Source organism: Globicephala melas, chromosome 9, assembly GCF_963455315.2.
Source record: "Globicephala melas chromosome 9, mGloMel1.2, whole genome shotgun sequence".
In the NCBI taxonomy this organism is placed as follows: Eukaryota; Metazoa; Chordata; class Mammalia; order Artiodactyla; family Delphinidae; genus Globicephala; species Globicephala melas.
Window position 1 is genome coordinate 15,742,447 of NC_083322.1, and position 21,629 is coordinate 15,764,075.

Here is a 21,629-nt window from a genome sequence, read left to right on the forward strand (position 1 = left end):
TATCACCAGAAATACCTCTCAAATAATTCAGTACTCCATGACAGTTGCACATCACTCTACCTAATGTGTATTTAAGGATGTCTGTACAACCTGGCAAGTTACTTAGGGATATTCAAAACACCTAACAATACTTTAAACTGAAACATTGACCTTTTTTAGTGTAATCTATAATTCTGAACCATCCTATCAAGAAGATAGCCCTGAAATTCACCTCTTCCCAAAACTCAGAAGTTCTGGACTGAACATAGGAGTAATAGCTTCATGCCTCTCTTGTCTCCAGCTATTTCCTTTGCCCAGTTTCTTCTTGGAACGTTAGGTGATGGCCTGACTCTAAAAAAAACGGTTAATTGCGCTTGTTGTCGAAGCTCCAGGTTGTCAAAAGGAAGACAGACTATTGGGCCGTGATTTTGGTTGTGGAAATATCCTTCGAGCATCACAATCAGATAAGACGGAGAAAATTAATCCTCTTAGTGGAAACAGGTTTTGCTGGAATATATCTTAGAGATGAAATCAGCGCTCTCAGGATAGAGACGGTCCCTTGCATGACTAGTCTAAATCTTGCTCTCCCTGGCTAATCGCTCAAGCTGGAAAAATGCCATTTAGCTGACATGTATCTTCCTTTCTTCTTTTTTCCCTAACTCACCCCCAGTCATTGTCCTGTCTAGCCAAGCACATAATGATACTATGTCCCTTTATGTGGGCAAAATAATTAATGAGAAATTTTGCTCTGTTCTTTCTATAATTGCTCTTCAGTTTGATCCAGGGAATTAACATATTAAATAATAAAGATGCACTGAATCCCTGACTCAGGGAACCCTTGCTATTTTACAAGCGAGCAGGTAACTCTGGTGGGTATTAGCGGTTGTAGGTGCCCTGTTGATGAGCACAGTGGTGGGGGGAGGGGAGGGGGGAGGAAAAATTGTTTCTAGAAGCCTATGCAGTGAGATGTTAGCGTGTCTCCCATGTATCTCTGGATTATTTTGGTTGTGTTAGTGAAGTTTAGTCCTTGAAGAGGTTTTGGATGTTCTTTGGATGGAGGGGAAGAAACTTGGTATGTGGGGAACCGTAAACCATCAAGATTTTGTGGATGGAACAGAATTCTCAGATTTCCAACTAAAGGAGACAAGGCAAAGCCAGAGCATTAGGAAGTATGGGGACAATTTGTGTAGAAAAGCACTTTTCTTGAGTTTCCTAATAGGTAGAGAGCAGTGGAAAGGGCCTCTTAGGAAATTATTGAGTCTTCTTTAAAAACAAAACAGAAGAGATTTCTATTTCCTTCCAACAACACGCTCTGCCTTAGGGCATTAAGGAAAGCAGGTCAGAAGTAACAAGAGTCTTGTGTAACAAAATCACTTAAGCACCATTCTAAAATGGGGAAAATAACTCCATCTCCCTCTGCACTGGGGAAGTTAGAGTGAGTATTGTTATGCCAATATAGGAACGGGAATTGTTTTGTTTTGTTTTCAGTGGCTGTGCTACAAGTGGAGGCTTGGACACACAGGAGAACCCCTCGTATTCCTCTGTCGTGTCCCCTGGGAGCAGCCCTGTGCTGGCGCAGGGTCACAGTACAATCCATTTCTGTGCGGTCAGTCCCCTCTTCCTTGAAACAGTGGCTGGATCTTCCTTGAGGACTTGACATTGAAATCTCATCAGTTTGGAAAATAGGGATGTAGGGTATGTTGGATGGGATTCAAGCTAGAAAAAGTTGGCATAGATGCAGGGAATGTTAGTTCCACAAAATGATGCCGCGTCTCTCCTTGAGGGCCCAGTTTTTTTAAACAACAGGATTAAAATTTAGTCAAGGGTGACAAGAACCATCCCCTGGGAATGCTTGCAATGTCCCTGCCATCAGGAAAGCGCCCACAGCTCCTGTGGGCTCCAACAATGATTTCCCTTCCTTTCCAAAAGGGGGCAAATATGCAAAGCTAAGTGTCCTGTCATGTCACTTCTAGAGGATCCCACCTGCGGACCATGGTCCTCGACACATGCCCCATCACTGGGCTTCCATGGCAGGTTTTGGCAATGGAAGGGAAGGTGGGAGGCAACTTCTCTTTCCCACAGATTGCCACTTTATAAGGGTGCCCGTCAGGATTCTCGCTCTAACAATCAGAGAAGAGGCTGTAGTTTCTCCTAAATATGACTTTGGTGCATCTGCCTGTGACATAAAGTATTTCTGCATGTCAGTCCTCTCTCCAACACTGGTCCTGGGACTAACCCCTCAGAGGCTGCCCTCATCTCCTCGTAAGGTCACTGAGAAATCAGCTCACTCCTGGCTCCCTCTTTCCCACCTCCCTACCTCTGCAGAGGGGACCGGGCCTTCAGGGAACACCAGTGAGACAGTGCTGGGGAGAGCAAGTGAGCCTCTGTGTCCTGGCCCTCTGTTCCTCGTCCCATTCACCCCACTTCCTCAGAGCCCAGTGCATTCAGTGTTCGGAGGTCTGTTTCAAGGTGTCAGCTGTCTCCTGACAGCCTCTCTAACCACTCATCTCCAAAATAACCCGTCCATTCTTTTGCTTTTTTCTCAAACTCCCACCAAACCTCTTGTTTTCTCAGTGTGTCGGTCTCAGTGTGAATCATTTGATTAAATTGATTTAAAGGGTGAAGGATAATTTTGAAATCCTTCCAAAAGTATTTGCCTGTGAGTCTCAGGTTGGAGAGATACTGACCAGTTATCGCCTGGTGTGCTCAGGTGTGGGGTCAGGGATGTGAAGGGGGTGCGTTTATCACTCTTGGAAATGGGAGGTTGTGCAGAGTGGAACTTCTCTCTGAAACCTCTGGGGACCTCTGAACCCACAACCCCGAAGAGACCAGGGTTAGGCATAGCTCTACAATGTAGAGAAGCTACATTGTACTTGGAATTCAGGGAAATGGGGACCACGTTTTCCCTTTTCCGAACTTTTCTAGCTCTTGAGCTGATCACCAAGCATAAGAGCAACTACGACAACAGACATTACTTTACGACTTCCTCCAGTGCTCTCTTTAATGGTGGCCTCACCCGATAGCCCCCTTGGAATCTCCTTGAAAGTGGGAGATTTCTAAGTGGGAATGTTCTAAGTTCAGTATCCGCCACATGTTATAACTAAGCATGTAGGAGTGCTTAATATTCAAACATTGGATTAACTGAGTTGTTCTCAAAGAGTCTGTGGAGCCCGTTTTCACTTCTTGTACCATGACTTATTTGCATCAATTTATCATTTTCTCTTAGAGCTCCTTTCCTGTTTTGGGTTGTTTATAATATATCACTTAGAAACTGCACCTTCCTTGGACACACAAGAGTTGGGCAGAGAGAGACTTTGTTTTAGATTTTGTTTCCCATGCCAGTGTTTTGAACATGAATTCCCTCTTCTGAGAAGTGGGTTAGGTAGGAGGAGATTTTGATAGGAAAACTTCTGGACTATATTATAGTTATCTTCAGGAGAAGGGCCAAAGCAGCTCCCACACCAGCCTGTTTTTTCTTCCATTTTCCAATGCTGGATTCAAAAATCAGTATTGCATTTCATAAAAATAATTAGCTGGGGGTAAGCCCTTGCTCAGTTGCCTTGGTTCCACAAAGTAGATATTGCCTATCCTGAATCATGTGATATGTGAGATGGCCTTTTGTATAAGTTTCTTGTGTTAATACTGAACGTAGCACTCATGTGACTTGCCCTCACAATTTAGAGCTTCCTGTTTCAATTTATGCTTAAAAAAAAAAAAAAAAGTCCCCACTTACAAAACTCCAGATGGATTGCGTCTTAACAGCAGTTGTTGGCCAGGTCTCCCAGAGTCATTAGCCTAAAGCCAGCAGCTCTTTCTAAAAGATATTATACTCCCCACCAGGTCTCTGCAGGTATATCTTCCTTGATCAGATTTTAGAATAACATTCCTTTAATCCCTTTTTAGAAATTAGGCAGGCAACTATATTGCAAAGACCGATTTGTAATATGAACTATCACATCTGTTTCTTTTCTGCATGATTGTACAATGTCTGATGCACAATTTTTTTGTTGTTTTTACATCTTCAAAAGGTTAAAATATTTCCCAGGAGTGTTCATATTTTACATAATAAAAAGTGTGATGGTCAGTTTTTCATGTTTAATGAACTTGGTCTGTATTAGGTTCTTCCAGGTCATCTCTCTTTTTTAAAAATCTCTTTCTTCTTGTAGCTGACGCCCACTTTTGTCCGTTTCTCCTCTAACCATGCATTTCAAAGAAACTCCTTCCCCTCATTTGGTTGCAGTTCTTAGGGATGAATAGTAGGTGGCAGTAAAATTTCAAGCTCAAAGGGCGTTGGGAGTTTCTTCCTCACTCTGCAGACTGATTAAGGAGGGTGTATAGAAGAAACTGAATCATACAGGCTAGTGGTAAAACAGTGCTGTCTGCAAAACACCAAATATAACTAAACACAGGAACTTATTAAAAAGGATATTTCAAGTACAGCTCACGTTGGGATCATCGGGTGTATATTTGGATAGGAGAGTCTTAATAGGACATTATGAATATGAACAGAATTAGAGGAAATTTACATCAAATGAAGAACTCCCCAAGCAGCCTCTATTATTTGAGTTCTGGAACTTATTTCCCTACCTCCACACAAATGCCCATCTCTCTCTTTCCACAACCCTCCCTTCTGTTGGTGGTGAATGTTACCTTTGAGGCTGTTTGGCAATCCCTGAATGGGTCTGTGACCACTTGAATAGAGAATGTGTTTGTCTTTCTCTCATTTCAATGCCACTTTGTGTGGTTCCTGTACCTTTCATCTCTTTTGCTCTCATACTCGCCTGCTCCCTTACTGTATGTGCTTTGTTCGTCGTCTTAATAGCAATATTCATAATAGAGGGAGGAAAAGCAAACAGAGAGGATTGTATAGTTGATGGAGGTTCTCAGTGCTAAGGGATTTCTGGTTCTATTTTATCCAGTTAGAGATGCTTAGGGCCTGGACTGATGGTGGTGAAGATGTCAGCTAGATCTGTGATCCCGCTGTTGCTCCCTCAGGCCCTCAAAATGATGTCATAGGTTGGGCATAGCAGTCCTTAGGCAATGCATATCCTTGAGGGAAGCTCAAGGGAGAAGCCTGTTGCCCAGAGATGATTACCTACAGCCATGCTTTGAGACCATGTTAAATCATCCCCTGGCTGGCTTGACTTAAATGAAAGTTCTTTGTCCGTCAACAGTTTCAGGAAATAAATTGAATTTCTGTAGCTTCATCAGTGCAAGGTAAAACAGATGCAAAACAAAGATGGTGTTTTTTCAGCAGTGGTGTGTGGACCCTTGAAATGTGCCTGGAAGGGATGTCCAGCTGGGAAATCAGTTTCCACTTGAGACATTACTCAAGAGTTTGTTAACAGACAACTAGAAATAATGGTCCAGGCAGGAAACAGAGTCCAACCTGGGGAACTCTGCCCAGGCCTAAATGTCCTTGATTTTCTTCAGTAGGAGCAGGTGCATCAGCACATGATGGGAGGCTGTGTGTACAGAGATGCTGGCTTTCACCAAAGTGTAAGAAAGGTGGATGAGATGAGCCCAGGGAACTTTCAGGGCTGTGGTCAGGAGAGGGAAGAAGAAGTGAAAGTAGAATGACAAAGGAGAGAGGGAAACAACATTCAGAGTTGATATAAAGCTAGAAACCAGATGCTTCTCTGTCTCTTCCTGAGTAGGTTGTATGATCCACCCTGTGCTTATAGAAAGTAGTGTTTTGGATGTGGTCCTCATCTGCAAAACTAGAGGAGAGGGCTTCCCTGGTGGCGCAGTGGTTGAGAGTCCGCCTGCCGATGCAGGGGACACGGGTTCGTGCCCCGGTCCGAGAGGATCCCACATGCCGCGGAGCGGCTGGGCCCGTAAGCCATGGCCGCTGAGCCTGCGCGTCTGGAGCCTGTGCTCTGCAACAGGAGAGGCCACAACAGTGAGAGGCCTGCATACCACAAAAAAAAAACAAAAAAACAAAAACAGAGGGTAAAAGAGGAATGTTAGGCATGACAAGACAAATTGGTGAAATATATGTAGAGAGAGTTGCTTTCAGTGTGTGGTCATGGACAACCTTGTTCACAAGGACTTTGCAGCCAAGGATGGTTTATTTGCAGTGTGCCAGGTGGAGTCTAGAGGTAGCACAGCTTCTAGACCACCCTGCCATTCCTCCTGTGTTTTCTCTTTTAATTGCATGATGGTAACCAGGAAATGAGGGGCCTTGGTTCCTCCAACCAGGCCTGTGTGTTGGTATGAATATCTCCGAGCTCCCTCCCCCATCCACAGTCTTATAGAAATAATCCGTGGCTAAGTATTTTCAGAATATGAATCTCTGCTTTTGCGCCTATTCAGGTGCCTCTTACACCTGTCCTGTATTTTTATTCCAAGCTCACTTCTATGTGGTGGCCCCTTTGGTTGCCAACTCCCCACCAGGAGGTGGTTTAGAAAATCTCAGTGGAGGGTATATGTGTTGGGGACACTGGGGAAGGAGATTAACACTCATTTGTGGGTGATTCTCTCCAAAAAGTAACAGACCCATATAGGTGGGTCCCCAGTATTCATCTAATCTATTTTTAGGAAAGAATATGTAAAATGGATAGTCTATTGACCTCTCTCTGTCCAAGGGAGGGAATTATACAGATAGTCCAAGGAAGGGCCAAGTGGGAAAGCCATGGATGCTATTGAATTAAAGCCATGAGATGAAAAAAATAAAAGCAAAATATTTTATAGAGGCTTAAAAAAAGTAGAGTCAGGACAGTATTACTCAAATAAAAAAAGAGAGATGTGGGTGGACCTAGAGACTGTCATACAGAGTGAAGTAAGTCAGAAGGAGAAAAACAAATATCGTATATTAATGCATGTATGTGGAATCTAGAAAAATGGTATAGGCGATCTTATTTGCAAAGCAGAAATAGAGACACAGAGGTAGAGAACAAATATATGGACACCAAGGTGGGGGGAAAGGGGGTGGGTGGGATGAATTCGGAGATGGGGATTGACATATATACACTATTGGTCCTATGTATAAAATAGATAACAAATGAGAACCTACTGTAGAGCTCAGGGAACTCTACTCAGTGCTCTGTGGTGACCTCAATGTGAAGGAAATCCAAAAAAGAGGGGATATATGTATACGTATAGCTAATTCGCTTTGCTGTACAGTAGAAACTAACACAACATTGTAAAGCAACTATACTCCAATAAAAATTATTTTTTTTTAAAGGAGGTATTGTGTTAGGAAGAGCTTGGAGATTTCATGGAGGCTGCCAAGAAAATGCCCGTATCTAAAATGTATTGCAAAGCATTTCACCACCTCATAAAGGCTGAACTAGTCATGATGCCCATCATCTCCGTTCTAGGTTTATTGATTGAAAACAGTAAAACATCGCAAGTAGTGCAATATTTCTTAAAGACTTTCACTCTCCTAACTAGGACACTCTTGTGCTCTTATTGTTACGACATTGCTGGTAGAACACTGGGCACGTTTTTCAGTGTCCTTCAGCCTTGTGATTGATCTACTGGAAAGATTAGAGGCTTTGAAGGGAAACATGCTGATGGAAGGCAATCTACACAACCGTTTTTGTGTTTCTTAGACGTTCCTTGTGTCTTAGTGATGACAAGGTCTAGAAGCAGTGCTGTCCAATACAGTAGCCGCAGCTGATGTGTACTCTGCGTCTCATTCCCTCAGATTCTTGATATCTGCGTACCTTAATCTTATAAAATAATTCATTCCAGGATGTTATAGCTGTATTTAAGTGGATAATTTCATATTTTCTGTCTTTTCCATGGGAACAGAGGAGAACAAACTCATTCCCTTGGGGACCTTGGAGACATGCCTGAAGCTGACTGTCTCAAACACAAAATTTTTTTTTTTTAACTTTATTGCTTTAAGAATTCAAGCAACTTTTGCTTTGGGATCCATAATGTGGCTGTGCCTGTTTCAGCATAAAAATAATATTTTACCAGTTAAATTTTATAATTCCCCATTTAAAAATGGTGTCTTATTTTCCTGAGGCTTCCCTTATTTTCAAGTTCCCATGTGTATCCTAGCTGGAGAAGTCTTGCCTTCATTTAAAAGGAAAGAAAAGTATGGATATTCAATCAATTGGGAAGGGGACTTTCACTAGCAAGTGTTCCAATTAAAATGATAGAAAAGTAAATCAAAGTGGTTAAAAAGCAAAACACTTCCACAAAGCAGATATTTGAAGGGATGAATAAATGAATGGATTCTTACTTAATATAGTTTTAATTGTTATTCACTTCCCCTTAATCCCTTTTTTCCCACTGCAGTGGTGATACTGTGGGAAAGCCCGCGGGTTTTTTCTATAACTTAATAGTTCAGAGATCTGGGCAAACCTTTGCTGTTTGCCTCCGCTGTCGTCTTTTAGCTATTTTTTTGACCATTTTGTTTCTTCTTTAAGTTTCTGTTCACAGAGACTCTGTTTCCTTCCCTCGTTTTCTTCCTTCCTCCCTTCCTTTCCTTATTCCATTTATCCATTTCATGGAGATTTGTTAACTTTTTTTTTTTTTTTGCGGTACGCGGGCCTCTCACTGTCGTGGCCTCTCCCGTCGCAGAGCACAGGCTCCGGACGCGCAGGCTCAGCGGCCATGGCTCACGGGCCCAGCCGCTCCGCGGCATGTGGGATCTTCCCAGACCGGGGCACAAACCCGTGTCCCCTGCATCGGCAGGCGGACTCCCAACCACTGCGCCACCGCTGCTTCGTGCCATCATCTTTTTAGGATGTTCTCAGCCTGAGTTTTGTTTTTCAGAAGATCCTTGTCCTGCTCTCTTCTCTGGGTATTTTTGTGTAAATGTCATGATGGTTCCTTTTTGTTCATTACCCATATTTGTATTGGGTGAGTTATTTTCAGAACCGCTAGTTTGGATGGATAATTAGGGATAGTGGGTTGGTGTGTTTCCGGAAGCTTGACTTTGAATCTTTTGTCTTCAGACTCTTTCTTAGCAGCTCTCTCCTCCAGGGTTTGATTCTGCTCCTGAATGGCTCAGAGCGGAGGGCTTTCCGTCATAGGTTTTGTGGTCCGTGATGTAGCTCATGTCTCCTCAGTTAAGATTGAAACACTCTGTCTCCCTGAAACTTGGTCCAATTTTACTATACTTTAGCTGCTCTTCTTCATATATAATAATTTCAGTTTAGGGACATCTTCTAGTTTAGCCAAAGATGATATTTCCTTTTCTGTTTCTTATTCTCCTTGTTATTTTCCATGGATTTCAAAAAGGATTGAAAAAGAGCGGAGATACTAACGTGGCAGTTTTGCGATACTAGTCTGTAGCTTGTCTTCTGCCTTTATTCTTGCTGTTTTGTAGTCTGCTCGCTACAGCTGCCCAAGCAAAAGCACAGGTGAGAACGTGTGACTTCTCTGCTTCAGAACTTTGCTCTGTGTAGCTTAGAAGGTAAATGACAAGCACTTCAAATTGGCCCCTCAGCTCCTACATGAAATGCCCCTCCCTCCTCTGCCTTTAGTCCTGATGTTTATGACTCCTTTATATTTGAGCAACACTGAGTTGCTTGTATATCTGATAACATGTTATGAAATTTCCTGTCTCTACCCCTATTTCATATGCCTGTTGCCACCACCTGGAGTTCTTTTTTCGTACTTAATAGGCTTCTACTTATCCTTCAAAGCCCAGCTCAGACGGTTCTTGCTTTATGAAGCCACCTTTTACTTTTGTTGGAAGAGAATTGGTCTCCCTCTGTTCTGTGCTACCCCTTTACTCATACACGTTTTGATTATTCCATTTTTTCATTATAATATAATCACTTGTTTACATATTTTCCTCCTTCACTAGATTATGAGTTCCTTGAAATTGATATCTTGTTTCTTTTTTGATCCACATCACTTGGTACGGTGCCTGGTACTTAAAAGGGTCTCAAGTAATAATTATTATTCAGGTTTGAACCAACATAAAGGGAAAGATTCAAATCTGAATAATAATTATTCGGGGTCAATTAAATAGGAGAGAGATTTTTAAAGGCGGGTCTTGAGTTTTTGTTTTCGTTGTCTTTGCTGAATTTGAATGAATGTAAATAAAAATGTAAAACAATACCGAAACCAATAAAACAAAGCAAAATCAAGTATAAATATCCTGTAGCCCATAATAAAAGACTAGGGATGAGGAAAGAAGTGAGGAGGAAAACGCTAAATCCTGGAGCTATTTGAGCGCTAGTGAAGTAATAGTCTGCATTGTGAGAGCAGATAGGTTCTCCAAGATAAAGTGTATGTGGAGGAGAAATGAACAGGCTGGGACAAAGCCACAAGTCTTTCAGGTGCAGTGGGAGGAATAAGCAGTGAGCTTTCTTTCCTTCCTTTGTTGTCAGGTTAAGGAACATTATCTCTTCCAGGGATTCAACCTCTCTGTTGTAAAAATAACTTATACTGCTGATTTCATGATATTTCTTCTCTCCTGAGCTAAGTTCCAGAAAACTTTTTATGCCCATTTCCAGCAATAATGGATGATGTGCATGTCTCAGTGGAATAATTTAGTGACTCGCTCCAGTGAAAGGTGAAATACTGAGTGAGGATTGAAATACTCCATATGTCTTAAAATTCCACAAACCCAGGCGTGTGGGAGACATTCAACACAGAAACTCAACATGACTAATCCTTAGAAAACAGTCTGAAATCAATAGTTCTTCCCCACTGCCTGGACATACCGCAGAAGGCATCCCCTTGGGGCTCTCAAGGAGCCATCTGGAATTTTTCAGATTTAATATTAGTGCTTTGCTTTTACAGAAAGGCAGCAAAAACCCTCACTGGCCTTCCACCTGAGACATTTAGTGGTCCATTGGCATGGATTTTCCTTTATTCCTATAGCTCTGTGAGAAATTAATTGCAAAACACCCAAGACATGCTTTGCTTCCTTCCCATCAGAAAACACCAGGAGTGAAGATATTTCCTTGTTGCTGACTCTTTTTTCATGCCCTCTGCAACTTAAAAAATTCTCTAATTTTTTTTTAATTTTTATTTTATATTGGAGTAGAGCTGATAAACAATGTTGTATTAGTTTCAGGTGCACAGCAAAGTGATTCATTTATACCTATACATGTATCTGTTCTTTTCGAATTCTTTTCCCATTTAGGTTAGTACAGAATATTGAGTTACCTGTGCTCTACAGTAGGTCCTTGTTGGTTCTCCATTTTAAATGTAGTAGTGTGTGTACATGTCAATCTCATTTCACCTCTGTTCAGCTCCCTCCTCCCCTTTGTTTGATGGTGGTCATCTCTGTTGCAGGGGGCACAGGATGTCTTTTGGCTCTGAGAGTGTCCATGCTGTCACTAATTTGGAGCTTCAGGTCATTCCCTAGACCCTTCCCTCACAGCTGACCTAGGAGCTGGCAAACTCAAACGTGGTTTTAAGGTGACATGGTGATTTCTGAGGAGCTCCAGAGTGTGTCTGAGTCTGAACTCTAGTGTGTGGTGCTGAAATTAATGCAATCTAATACATTTTAATCAGGGACCCACTATGTTCTAAACAAGACATGGTCCTAGTTTCCAAGAAGCTCACAACCTAGTGGGAAGACTGGTGTGTGAAAGTGTGAAATAGGGGGACTCCAGGGAGAGGATAGATCAGCTCCACGTGAGAAGGCCCAGCAGCGTTTCTCAAGCAGCCAACACCACAGTGATGACTTAGGTTCCCTCCTAAGTTATTATGTCAGGTTCCCTCCCCCTGCTCCCGTGTCTACCACTCAGATGCCAGTTTTCTCTCCACCAGATCTGGGGACACTCTGTAGTTTTCACACACAGAAGTCTACTTGAAGAGACCTATAAGGTTGAAATGATTTCACTTTGCCATCCAATGGAAGTTCAAGGCTGTCTCACCATTATTCCTGTGTCTTTATACTGTACTGTTTGTTCACATAATGGACAAAAATATTTCTGATCAGTAGATGAAGTAAAGTGGTATCAGGCATCCCAAAGTAGCTAGAATTGTCCTTCAACCACTATGCACTCACTGAATCATTCTTGCCCCAACGTTTGTCATCATGTCACATAAATATTAGTTATATTATGACTACATATAAATATCAGTTATATAAAGTTTGGTAGCTTTACTACCAAACTCATGCATTTGCCTTTGGTCATCTCCCTGCTATGGACTCCAGCAGGCCCATCATTTAGAGGAGAGGACCCCTCCCTCCTGGTTTCTTGCCTTTCCCTTCAAAATTCTAACACCTCTGAATGCAGTATTATGCATCTCTCTTTCTCCCAAGAAAAGCATGAGTCAGTAGTCAAGACTGTATCTTTCAAACTTGAGGGGAATTCATCAACAAAGTTGTGTCTGTATTGCTCAAAGTAACTCAATTAATAGCCGAGAAAGAAAAGAAGGTCATTATTGTGAAAGGGGTTGATATGATGATCCGTTGGTATCTTAATATTGTAATTGGACCTGAGGCTCAAATGATATGCAGAAGTTATCACTTTGTAGAAGTTCTATGAGATCCCAATGGTTGCCCTCCTGCCTGACTCTCACAGGTTTAGAGACATAAGGCCAACACGTAGAGGGTCTACATCATACTCACTGAAACATTAAATTCCACAGTGAGTGGAAGCGAAAAGCAACATTGATAAGGGCACATGCCATTTCTCTTCTGTCTCATTTTTTATTGTCCAAGTAGATTTCTTTTTTACGTACAGACACGTAATCTAGTACTTATTTACATCCCTGGTATTTTCTATGGAGGCCTGGCTTTCAGCACCAGTGACCTCACAGGATTTCATCCATCACCACATTTCTGTGAGTTCTTTTATTGTGTGTGATAAATCCAGACAGTTTAATTTGTTTCAGTCTTACATCACCATGCTAATAGACTATAGACTATTTTAATAACATCTACCACTCAACCAATCCAGGTAAGCTTTGGGAGTTATTAATTGGAATATACCATACAACCAACACATCAATTACACCATCTACTACTATACTGAATTTCTATTTAACTGAATTTTGGGGGTGTAATTTCTATGAGCTTATTCTTGATCATTGTTGTACCTATAATTATCAGTGTCACATACAAAGGATTTATCATGCTTATTATCTCATTTTAGGTCACCAGTCTCTTCAGAAGATCACGGTAAGAATCTGTCTTACTTATACTAATTCAGAACTAAAAGTTGAGCTGTGGTCCTTGCATTTCATTGTCAGAGGGAAGAATTATTTAAGAAAATGTCTTTAAGATGTTTGCCTTGTGTTTTTTAGTGCACAATATGAAGTGCTTTTAAAAACTTAATGCATTCTAGCTAAATCTGATGTCTTGTATTATCTTCAAATCTGTTACAACTATTCTGGTTGACCAATATTTCAAAGCTTAACGTATTCTGATTTCTGTCCCATCTCCAGATACAGTTAACCCTTGAACAATGCAGGGGCTGGGGGCACCCTCCATGCAGTCAAAAATTTGTGTGTAACTTAGAGTTGGCCCTTCATATCTGCAGTTCCTCCATATTGGCAGATTCAGCCAACGGCGGTTCCTGTAGTGCTGTAGTTTTTACTATTGAAAAAAATTCCTCATATAAGTGGACCTGCCAGTTCAAACTCGTGTTGTTCAAGCGTCAGCTGTACTCTGTGTGACTTTTGGCTGGTCATGTAACTTCTCTGAGTCACAGATTTCACCTTTAAAGTGGGGATTTGTAGTAGATATTTCCAAAAGTCCCTTCCAGAGTGGACACTGAGATTTGCAGAGAATGTTATGAGTCTGAAACTGGTAGTAGTTGAGGTGAGTTACTTGCATTTTAAGAGATGGCTGTTTTATTCACAGGATAAAATATGTAGTTTTGTCACATCTAAGGTTTGGGGTTGTACATATATTCAGTCAGTCACTCAGAAATGTTTTATTAAGTGTTTACAATGGGTCAGTTATGTTATATAATCATGTTATACAAATATGCTATATGGAGCTATGTGCAGGGACAATGTGATGTGTGACACAGAACTTTTTCCCTCAAGGAGCTTGATGGGTCCCCTTTTGGGGAAGGGGGCAGTGAAATGACACATACGTACTGCAATACAAAGTGAAATTCGATGAATCTTTTATAAAAGAGGGATAAGCCAGGACTCTAAGAGTACCACTGACATTCCACTTCATGCTATCCCTAATTCAGCTAAGGCACCATTATCTATTTAGCCAAACAAGTTTAAAATGAAAAAAAAAAGACAGCTGTTTTAAGCTTTCCTCTTCACCCTCCCATTGCTACCTGGCCACTAAATTCTATCAACTCTTGTTTTTTATACTTCTTTTACCTCTGTTTTCTTTTCCATCCCCATTCCTTTCATTTAGGGCCACTCCATATCTTACTTGGACTTTTAAAATTGTCTTCTAACTGATAGTCATACCTCTAGAATTCCTTCTTTTATTTCACTGTATACCTACATATCACCAAACTGATTATGGTAAACATCTACTCCCATTGCCTGTAGGATGAAATCTTTTCAATAGACCAATAATTGTATTCATCTTTCCAATACTGAACTTAAACATGGACTAGAAAGTCCTAAGTGATGGACTCTTTATCTTCCTCTACTGCTCACTGCTTCTTTGGGCATCTTTCCCCTTGCCTCTATGCTCTGTGCTCTAGCCATGCGGCACTACATCTAACTTCTGAAACTCAGCACGTTTATCATGTTTCCCTGCTTTTAGCCAGGCTGTTCTGACAGAAGTCACTCCTTCTTTTTGCCATAGACAATTTATACTTACCATTTGAGGCGTGGTTAATCATCTCATCATCCGTGAGAGCTTTCTGCCCTACTTAACATTGCATCGCGTATTTTTCTTCATTCTAGAATTTAACTTAAAACTTTGTTGCTTGATTTACCTGTCTCCCCTGCTAGACTGTGAGTTCTTTGATACAGATCCCAACAAATAGCAAACATTCAAAAGATGTTCATTAATTGAATACCTAGAGAGGTGGAGTTTTTAAGTAGGCCTGTTCTGCTGCCGTATCATAAAGTCTCTCCCAGTGTTGGAATGAAGTTGTATCATGTTCTATGAAAAATCACAGGGGAAATTATGTTCAGGCCTATTGAGTCAGAATTGGGCATCACCCACCTAATGATGACCTACTGTTATATGCTATTGTGCTCATCGATGTTGGTATTGACTAGGTTTTTTATTGCATATTTAGAGGTCCTTGGATTTTTCCGGTTCAAATGATAAACCAGAAACTTGTGTTTGGTTTTTATTTTGAACTGGGGTTTCCTTTAATGACCTTTGTTTGCATTTGCCTTCCTGTCTGTAAGAACTTAATCTCCCATTCCAGAATAAAGGGGGATGGGCTTCTGAATTACAATTCTGTAGTCCACTAGGACTTCTTAAGGGTTATGGGCTATCAGCAAGCAGTGTCAATGTCCTGGGGAGTCGTGAACGGTGACAACTACCCGGAAGACTTGTTCAGTATTAACGGCACTTCAGAATCGATTATTTTAGGAAGTGGGTGTGTGTGATTAGTTAAAGAAACATTATCCAAATTAGAGGGCTTTTACATTTTCATGGCTTCAAAACGTTGATTCTGCAACTTCCAAAAATGATTCAAATATGTAATATAAAATTATAATGCTGACTGACCTAATCTTACCTAATTTTCATATCTTCTAGCCCATGTATCCTTGGAAAAATATTCTTTTCCTTTTTTTATCACCAGGATTTTCTCTTAGTACTTAAAATGTGTTTTCTTATGTTTATACATTTTAAAGTGTTCATGTTTGCTGTGGTTAGCATAAAACCTTGAGTATCATGTCATCAAACTTGTGTTTGTATACAATAATGACATTGCAGTGTACTTGTAAGAGAGGTAAGAAGTAGCATTTTTGCTTTCTCAAAGTTATGGGTAGAAAACTCGATGCACATTGGGCAAATGGATTGTGAAATTGGAAAAGAAAGCTCTGTGCCTCTTGCCTTTCTATTTTGTTTGCTTTCCACCAGTGATCCTATTTCTCTCTCTGACTGGTCACGTTGGCTATCCCCAGAACAGACTTCATTCTTGAGAAAATCTAATTTTCCAAAGTCCAATAACCCTGACCTTCTCGATCCCCTCAGATTATCCTTTCATGGAAAATGTGCTTGGATATCGTGGCCTTATTTTCCCTCTTAGTTTCAGTTTCCTCACCTGTAAAGTGAGGCTATTCGTATTTACCCTGCCTACCTCATGGGATTGTTATGAGTTCAATTGTGAAATCACTTTCCAATTTGTTAAAAGCACCCTGAACATAATGCTGTTGATGTCAGCAGTGGATGAGGAAGTATGTGTTTATGATGATGTTTGCTCAGCATTACATACTGCCTTTGACAAGTTAAAAGATGTGCTGGGGAGGCGAAGGGGTGTGAAAAATGTTTCTTTCAACATTATCATTAAATATTAAATTTTATTGGAAGCCTTTTTATATCTGGGTGAGGAGGAGTAAAATGGTTAATACACAATTCAGCCTGTAGTGACAAAGTAAAGGGACAGTTTCTGGTTAGATACGGGGTCATTAGATATGGGAAATTGATGACATAAGGCATAAGTGAAATGTAGAATGTTTCTATTTTTATCATAGAGTATCAGAGTCATTAAGAATAAAGGCTAAAATTTACTGAGTGCTTCTTGTGCAGAGACACTGTGCTGAAGTGTTTCAGCTACATCATTTCATCTTTAACAAAGCACACTACACAGTAAATTGGTTCTCCTCAGTTTTTGGTGGGGGAAACTCACAGTACTTACATAACTTGCTGAAGATCACACAGCTAGTTAGTGGTAGAGTTAATTTTCAAACCCAGTTCTAACACTCCACCCTTGATCATTTACCCACCGTGTCCCCAGAAAACAAAAGAAGTGACTGTCAGCATTCAGGTGAATTGATAGAATTACAGAAAGAAAAAAATTTCCCTCTAACAAGAGGTTATTTACTACTGTGTGAGTAATTTCCTTTTAATGACAAAACAAAACAGACCAAAAATAACAACTTCTCCCTCCTGCTGAGAATGATTTGTCCCCGTAGAAAAAGTAAATACCAATGTCACATTCTCTCATAATTAGCTGAGTGAAACTGAAGCTTCAGGGAAGCCCCCCATGCGAACTCCCAGGGGGAACGTTACATTTTAATGTTACAGCTGGAAGCCAAAGTCCTACTCCTTGTCAGAAGAGAAGCTTGATGGTGATGAATTGCCCTGTCCTACAGGTTTCCTCTGCATTTACTGCCTATTGCCCCTGGAGCCACGTCTGCTGGGTTCCCAGGCTGCTTTGCCTGCTCTGAGCTCTCAGACTCTGTCTTGTCCTCTTAGCTTGCTTGCTTTACGGCCTCTCAGAACGCCTCTGTGCTGGGGCACTGACAGAGGGTCAGCTTCCAACCAATGTCTGTTCACTTACAAAGTAGAAGACATTAATTGAGAGGAAATGCCAACAATCTGATTCCCCCTGGCATGTCTGAAGCAGGTATCCCTCTCCTGTCCTAGCCCGTAGACCTGTTGTTGGTAAAAATGGTTCTTTCTCACTTTATATGGTAGTTCTTCTGTTGCAACAGTAACACAATGAACAAGAATGCGAGTGGAGGCTATCTGGAGATAAAAACTGTAACAGCCATGATCACCAGTGTAAGTCCCCAAGGACGAGCCACTGTCAGGATTCGAGGCAGTTTTTCTTTGCAGTGGGTTGTGCAGGGAAACGCATTGTAGAGTGGCCTAAAGCTCTTTAATACATCAGTGGCTGTCTCTGGCTCAAATACCATAGTTTCATATTTCTCTCTAGTATAAATATATATGTATATATACATTTACTGAAATAGAAATATTCATAAAAATGTATAAAATTTATCTGCTCAGGTTAAATTATAACCAAAGGAACTACTGTGTACCCAGCCCCCAGTCTAAACAATAAGATATTTGTAGTAATCTGGAAGCTTCATGATTGCCTTTCTGATTACATTCTCTTCCCTCTCCTATGGGGATAGCTACTATTCTGCCTTTTTTGTTAAAAATTTCCTTGTTTCTTTTCATCATTTTACTACACGTATGCATATTTCACCTATGGATATATGTGTGTGTATAAATATATATTTTATATTTGTATTCCATATATGTATGTATATAGTTTTGCTTATTTTGAACTTTTATAAATTGAATTATTTTGCAAACTCTTCTGTGATTTGCTTCCTTTGTTACAGAATAATGCTTTTGTAATTTATCCTTGTTGATGAGCATCATATTCATTTCATCAATTTTTCATGTTGTATAGTGTTCTGTTGTATGAATATATAGCAATTTATATACCCAAATTCTGCTGATGAATGTTTAGGTAGGCTCCAGGGTTTCTTTCTTTGTTTGTTTTTGTTCTTTTTGCTATTGCAAACAATATTATGGACATTCTTTTTCATAACTCCTCCTGGTGTCCATTTGCAAGAATTTCTCTAGGGTTTAAACCTGGCAATGGCATAGTTAGGTGGTAGGTTATACACATATTTAATTGATCACATAATGACAAACTGTTTTCCAAAGTGATCACTCTAATTTATACTCCCAACTGCAGTAAGAGTTCCTAATAATCCACCTTTGCCAACACTTGATATTAACTGATTAAAATTTTTAGCCAGTTTGGTGGGAATGTCAAATGGTATCTTGTGATTTTAATTTGCATTAAATAATTACATATCAGATTGAGCATTTTTCATATATTTGTAGGTCATTTGTGTTTACTTTTCTATGTAATTCTTCATTTCCTTTGCCCATTTTTCCCCAGTGGGTTGTTTTTTCTCAGTGATTCATAAACAGTTTAATGTATTCTAGGTAAAAAATTTGTGTTGACTATATGTGTTGCAAATTTTCTCCAGTTTGTGGTTTATCTTTTCAAACGGGGACTTTCCTTCACTGACTTGCAAAGCCTGTTCTGTCTCTCCATATTTGTGGGTTTCCAGATTCCCTTTTCTGCTTTATTTATCCATATGTCTATTTCTGTACAATACCATGTTGTTTTAATTGCTGTAACTTTGGTAGAAATCTTAATATCTGGGAGATACCTAAAATTTGTTGTTCCTCAAGAGTGTCTTGATTGTATGTGAACTTTTGCTTCTTCATATAAATTTTAGAATCAGCTTATCAAGTTTTGTGTTGCAATTTTCATGGCAATTGCATGAATCTATACATGAGTATAAAGAGAATTGATATTTTTATGATAATGAGTCTTTTCATCTCAAACCACATCTCTTTACATTTAATTTTTTTAACTAATCTTTTAAAATGCCTATCAACAGAGTTTTATAATTTTTTTCGTGAAGGTTTTGGCCATCTTTTGTTAAATATATTCCTAAGTATTAACATTTTAGTGATATTTTATATTTTAAAATTATATTTTCTAAGTGAACATTGTTGGCATATTAAAAGGCAATTGACTTAGAATCTTGTTTCAAAATCTTGAATCAAGATCCCTGCTAATCTTTTATATTCATAAACTTTATCTAAAGGGTCCTTTTGTGAGGAAAGTATTTTCCTGAGAATTCTGTTTCATCTTTTCCAGTCATTGTGCTCTGTATGAGCATTTTCTCATTCTTTCTGTGCCAGTTAGAACACTCGGTATCATATCAAATACAGGTAGAGATAGCAGTATTGCCTTGTTCCTGACCTCCAAGTCAGTGCCATCCACAAGTCACCATTACTTGTGAAGGTCACTGGCAGGTAGTCATGGTGTTGGTGGTGTGGTTGTTCCGTGGATAGACCTTTAAGGATTTTCCCCTTCATTCAAATTTGTTAAATTCAACAGGTATTGAATTTTACTGAATTTTTTTTCATCTTTTGAGATGATAATATGCTTTTTCTCATTGGGTCTTTTACTATGGTGCACTTCACTGATTGATTTTTTAGTAGAAACCACTATTATATGCATGAGATGAGTTCAAATTGGTTATTACATTTATCTCCTTTATATATTGGTGGGTTCAGCTTACTAATATTCTACTTAGAATTTTACTTCCATATTCCTGAGTGTGATTGGCTTTTAATTTTTCTTTTTTATAGTATAGTGCATGTATAATGTTCATAGCTTCATAAAATGAATTGGAAAGCATCTCCTCATTTCCTAACATCTGGAAGACTTTGTATAACACTTGTTATCTATTTCTGGAATATCTTAGAAGATCCCATCAGTAAAGTTATCTGGGGCTGGCATTCCCTTTGTGGGGAAAATTTCAATGACAGATTTGTATTTTTTAATGTTGGAGGAGGTAGATTTTCTATTTCTTCTTGAATCAGTATTGGTAACTATTTTTAAAGGAATTCATCCATTTTATTAAAGTTATTTTTCATTTTTTGGCATACGTTTTTAAATACTATCTTACTGTCTGTGTAACTTCTATGAGATCTGAGGTTACATCTACCTTTTCATTTTTAATATTGATTGTGCCTGCTGTGTGTGTGTGTCTCCTCCACCTCTCTCTCCCTCTCACCAGAGGCTTAGAGCCCTTTATGTTACTGGTTTTTCAAGAAACCATTTTTTACCTTCATTGGTCCTCTGTATTATGTATTTGTCTTCTGTTTCATTAGTTTCTTACGTTTATAGTTTCCTTCCTTCTAATCATTTGGGTTATTTTTATTCCTTTTCTACTATTTTTCTAACATAGACATTTAAATACAAATATTACCTGAATGCTTTCTCTTCCCTATATATCTCCTTCTGGAATTCCATTTAGATGCATGCTAGACATTTTCATGCTATCCTATATATGTTTTACCCTCTGTTCCCTATTTTATATCTCTTTGTTTCTCTGGATTGCATCCCAGATAATTTCTTCAAAGTTGTTTTCTTGTTCATTTTTACTGATTTTTATTCATGTTCATTTAAGATTATTCTAGGTGAGCTTCTCATTTCCTTGGGCCTTTATGCACAAGAATTCTTTAAGTCCTTCAGAGAGGTTTTCCAGTCACCAGAGAAAACTACCAAACTTGATTAATATAAATTAAATTCTCCATTTGTGAGTTTGTGTGTGTGGGTGCTTGTTCGGTTCTTGTTTAGAATGCATAGGAAACACAGAGACATTAATTCAGAGTGCATCATATTCAGATAATGACCGTAACTAGTTAATGTTCATCACCAGTCATTACGTCTAAGTCTCTCTAGTTATTTTAGTTGTCTGAACCACATTCTCTGGTAGATTCCTTAGGAAACCAGTTTTTTCATACAATAGCAATTGGTCTGAGTCTTTCACCCTTGAAAATTAGTTGTGCTGCATACAGACTCACTGGGGCACATGTTCTTTCCTTGACATTTTAAATATTACATTTTTCTCCTGTCATAAAGCACTTGCTATTAAAGTCTAATGATAATATTCTCCTTATAAAAGTCACTTTTTTTGGTCTTAATACCCAAAGGATATTTTATTTTCCTTTAATGTTCAGTATTTTTATGAAAATATGCCTGGATGTAGATCATTTTGAGACATGACACTATGTAACTATAAAGTTTATTATTTTTTAAACTTCAGAACCGTGTTCTTGAATTAAGGGTTTGTTCTGTTTCTTTGCTTTAGTTTTCTTCAGAAGTTCATTTTGTATGTTTGTTTTATCTTCTTTGCTTATCTTCAACCTTTGCCATTTTCTCTCACATTCTTTTTATCCGTTTCCTCTTTTCTTTTTGATTTTTAAAAGTTCTTTGTTTCTTCTACTTAAGGCTTTATTGGTTGAATTTATTTGTTCTTGTGTTCTTTCTAGTTAA

At 39.3% G+C, this 21,629-nt stretch overlaps 1 protein-coding gene across 5 annotated transcripts in view; it reads left to right on the plus strand.

Annotated features, from left to right (window-relative positions):
* The window catches only part of DGKI (diacylglycerol kinase iota), a 459,796-nt gene that overhangs the window by 386,261 nt on the left and 51,906 nt on the right, over positions 1-21,629 (plus strand). For all 5 annotated transcript variants that reach the window (XR_009565254.1, XR_009565255.1, XM_060305263.1 and 2 more), the window contains one exon: positions 13,008-13,033. Coding sequence is in view for 3 of the 5 variants with exons in the window: in XM_060305263.1 (XP_060161246.1) it covers positions 13,008-13,033 (26 nt within the window). In the remaining 2 variants the exon portion in view is untranslated. The remainder of the gene's footprint in view (positions 1-13,007; positions 13,034-21,629) is intronic.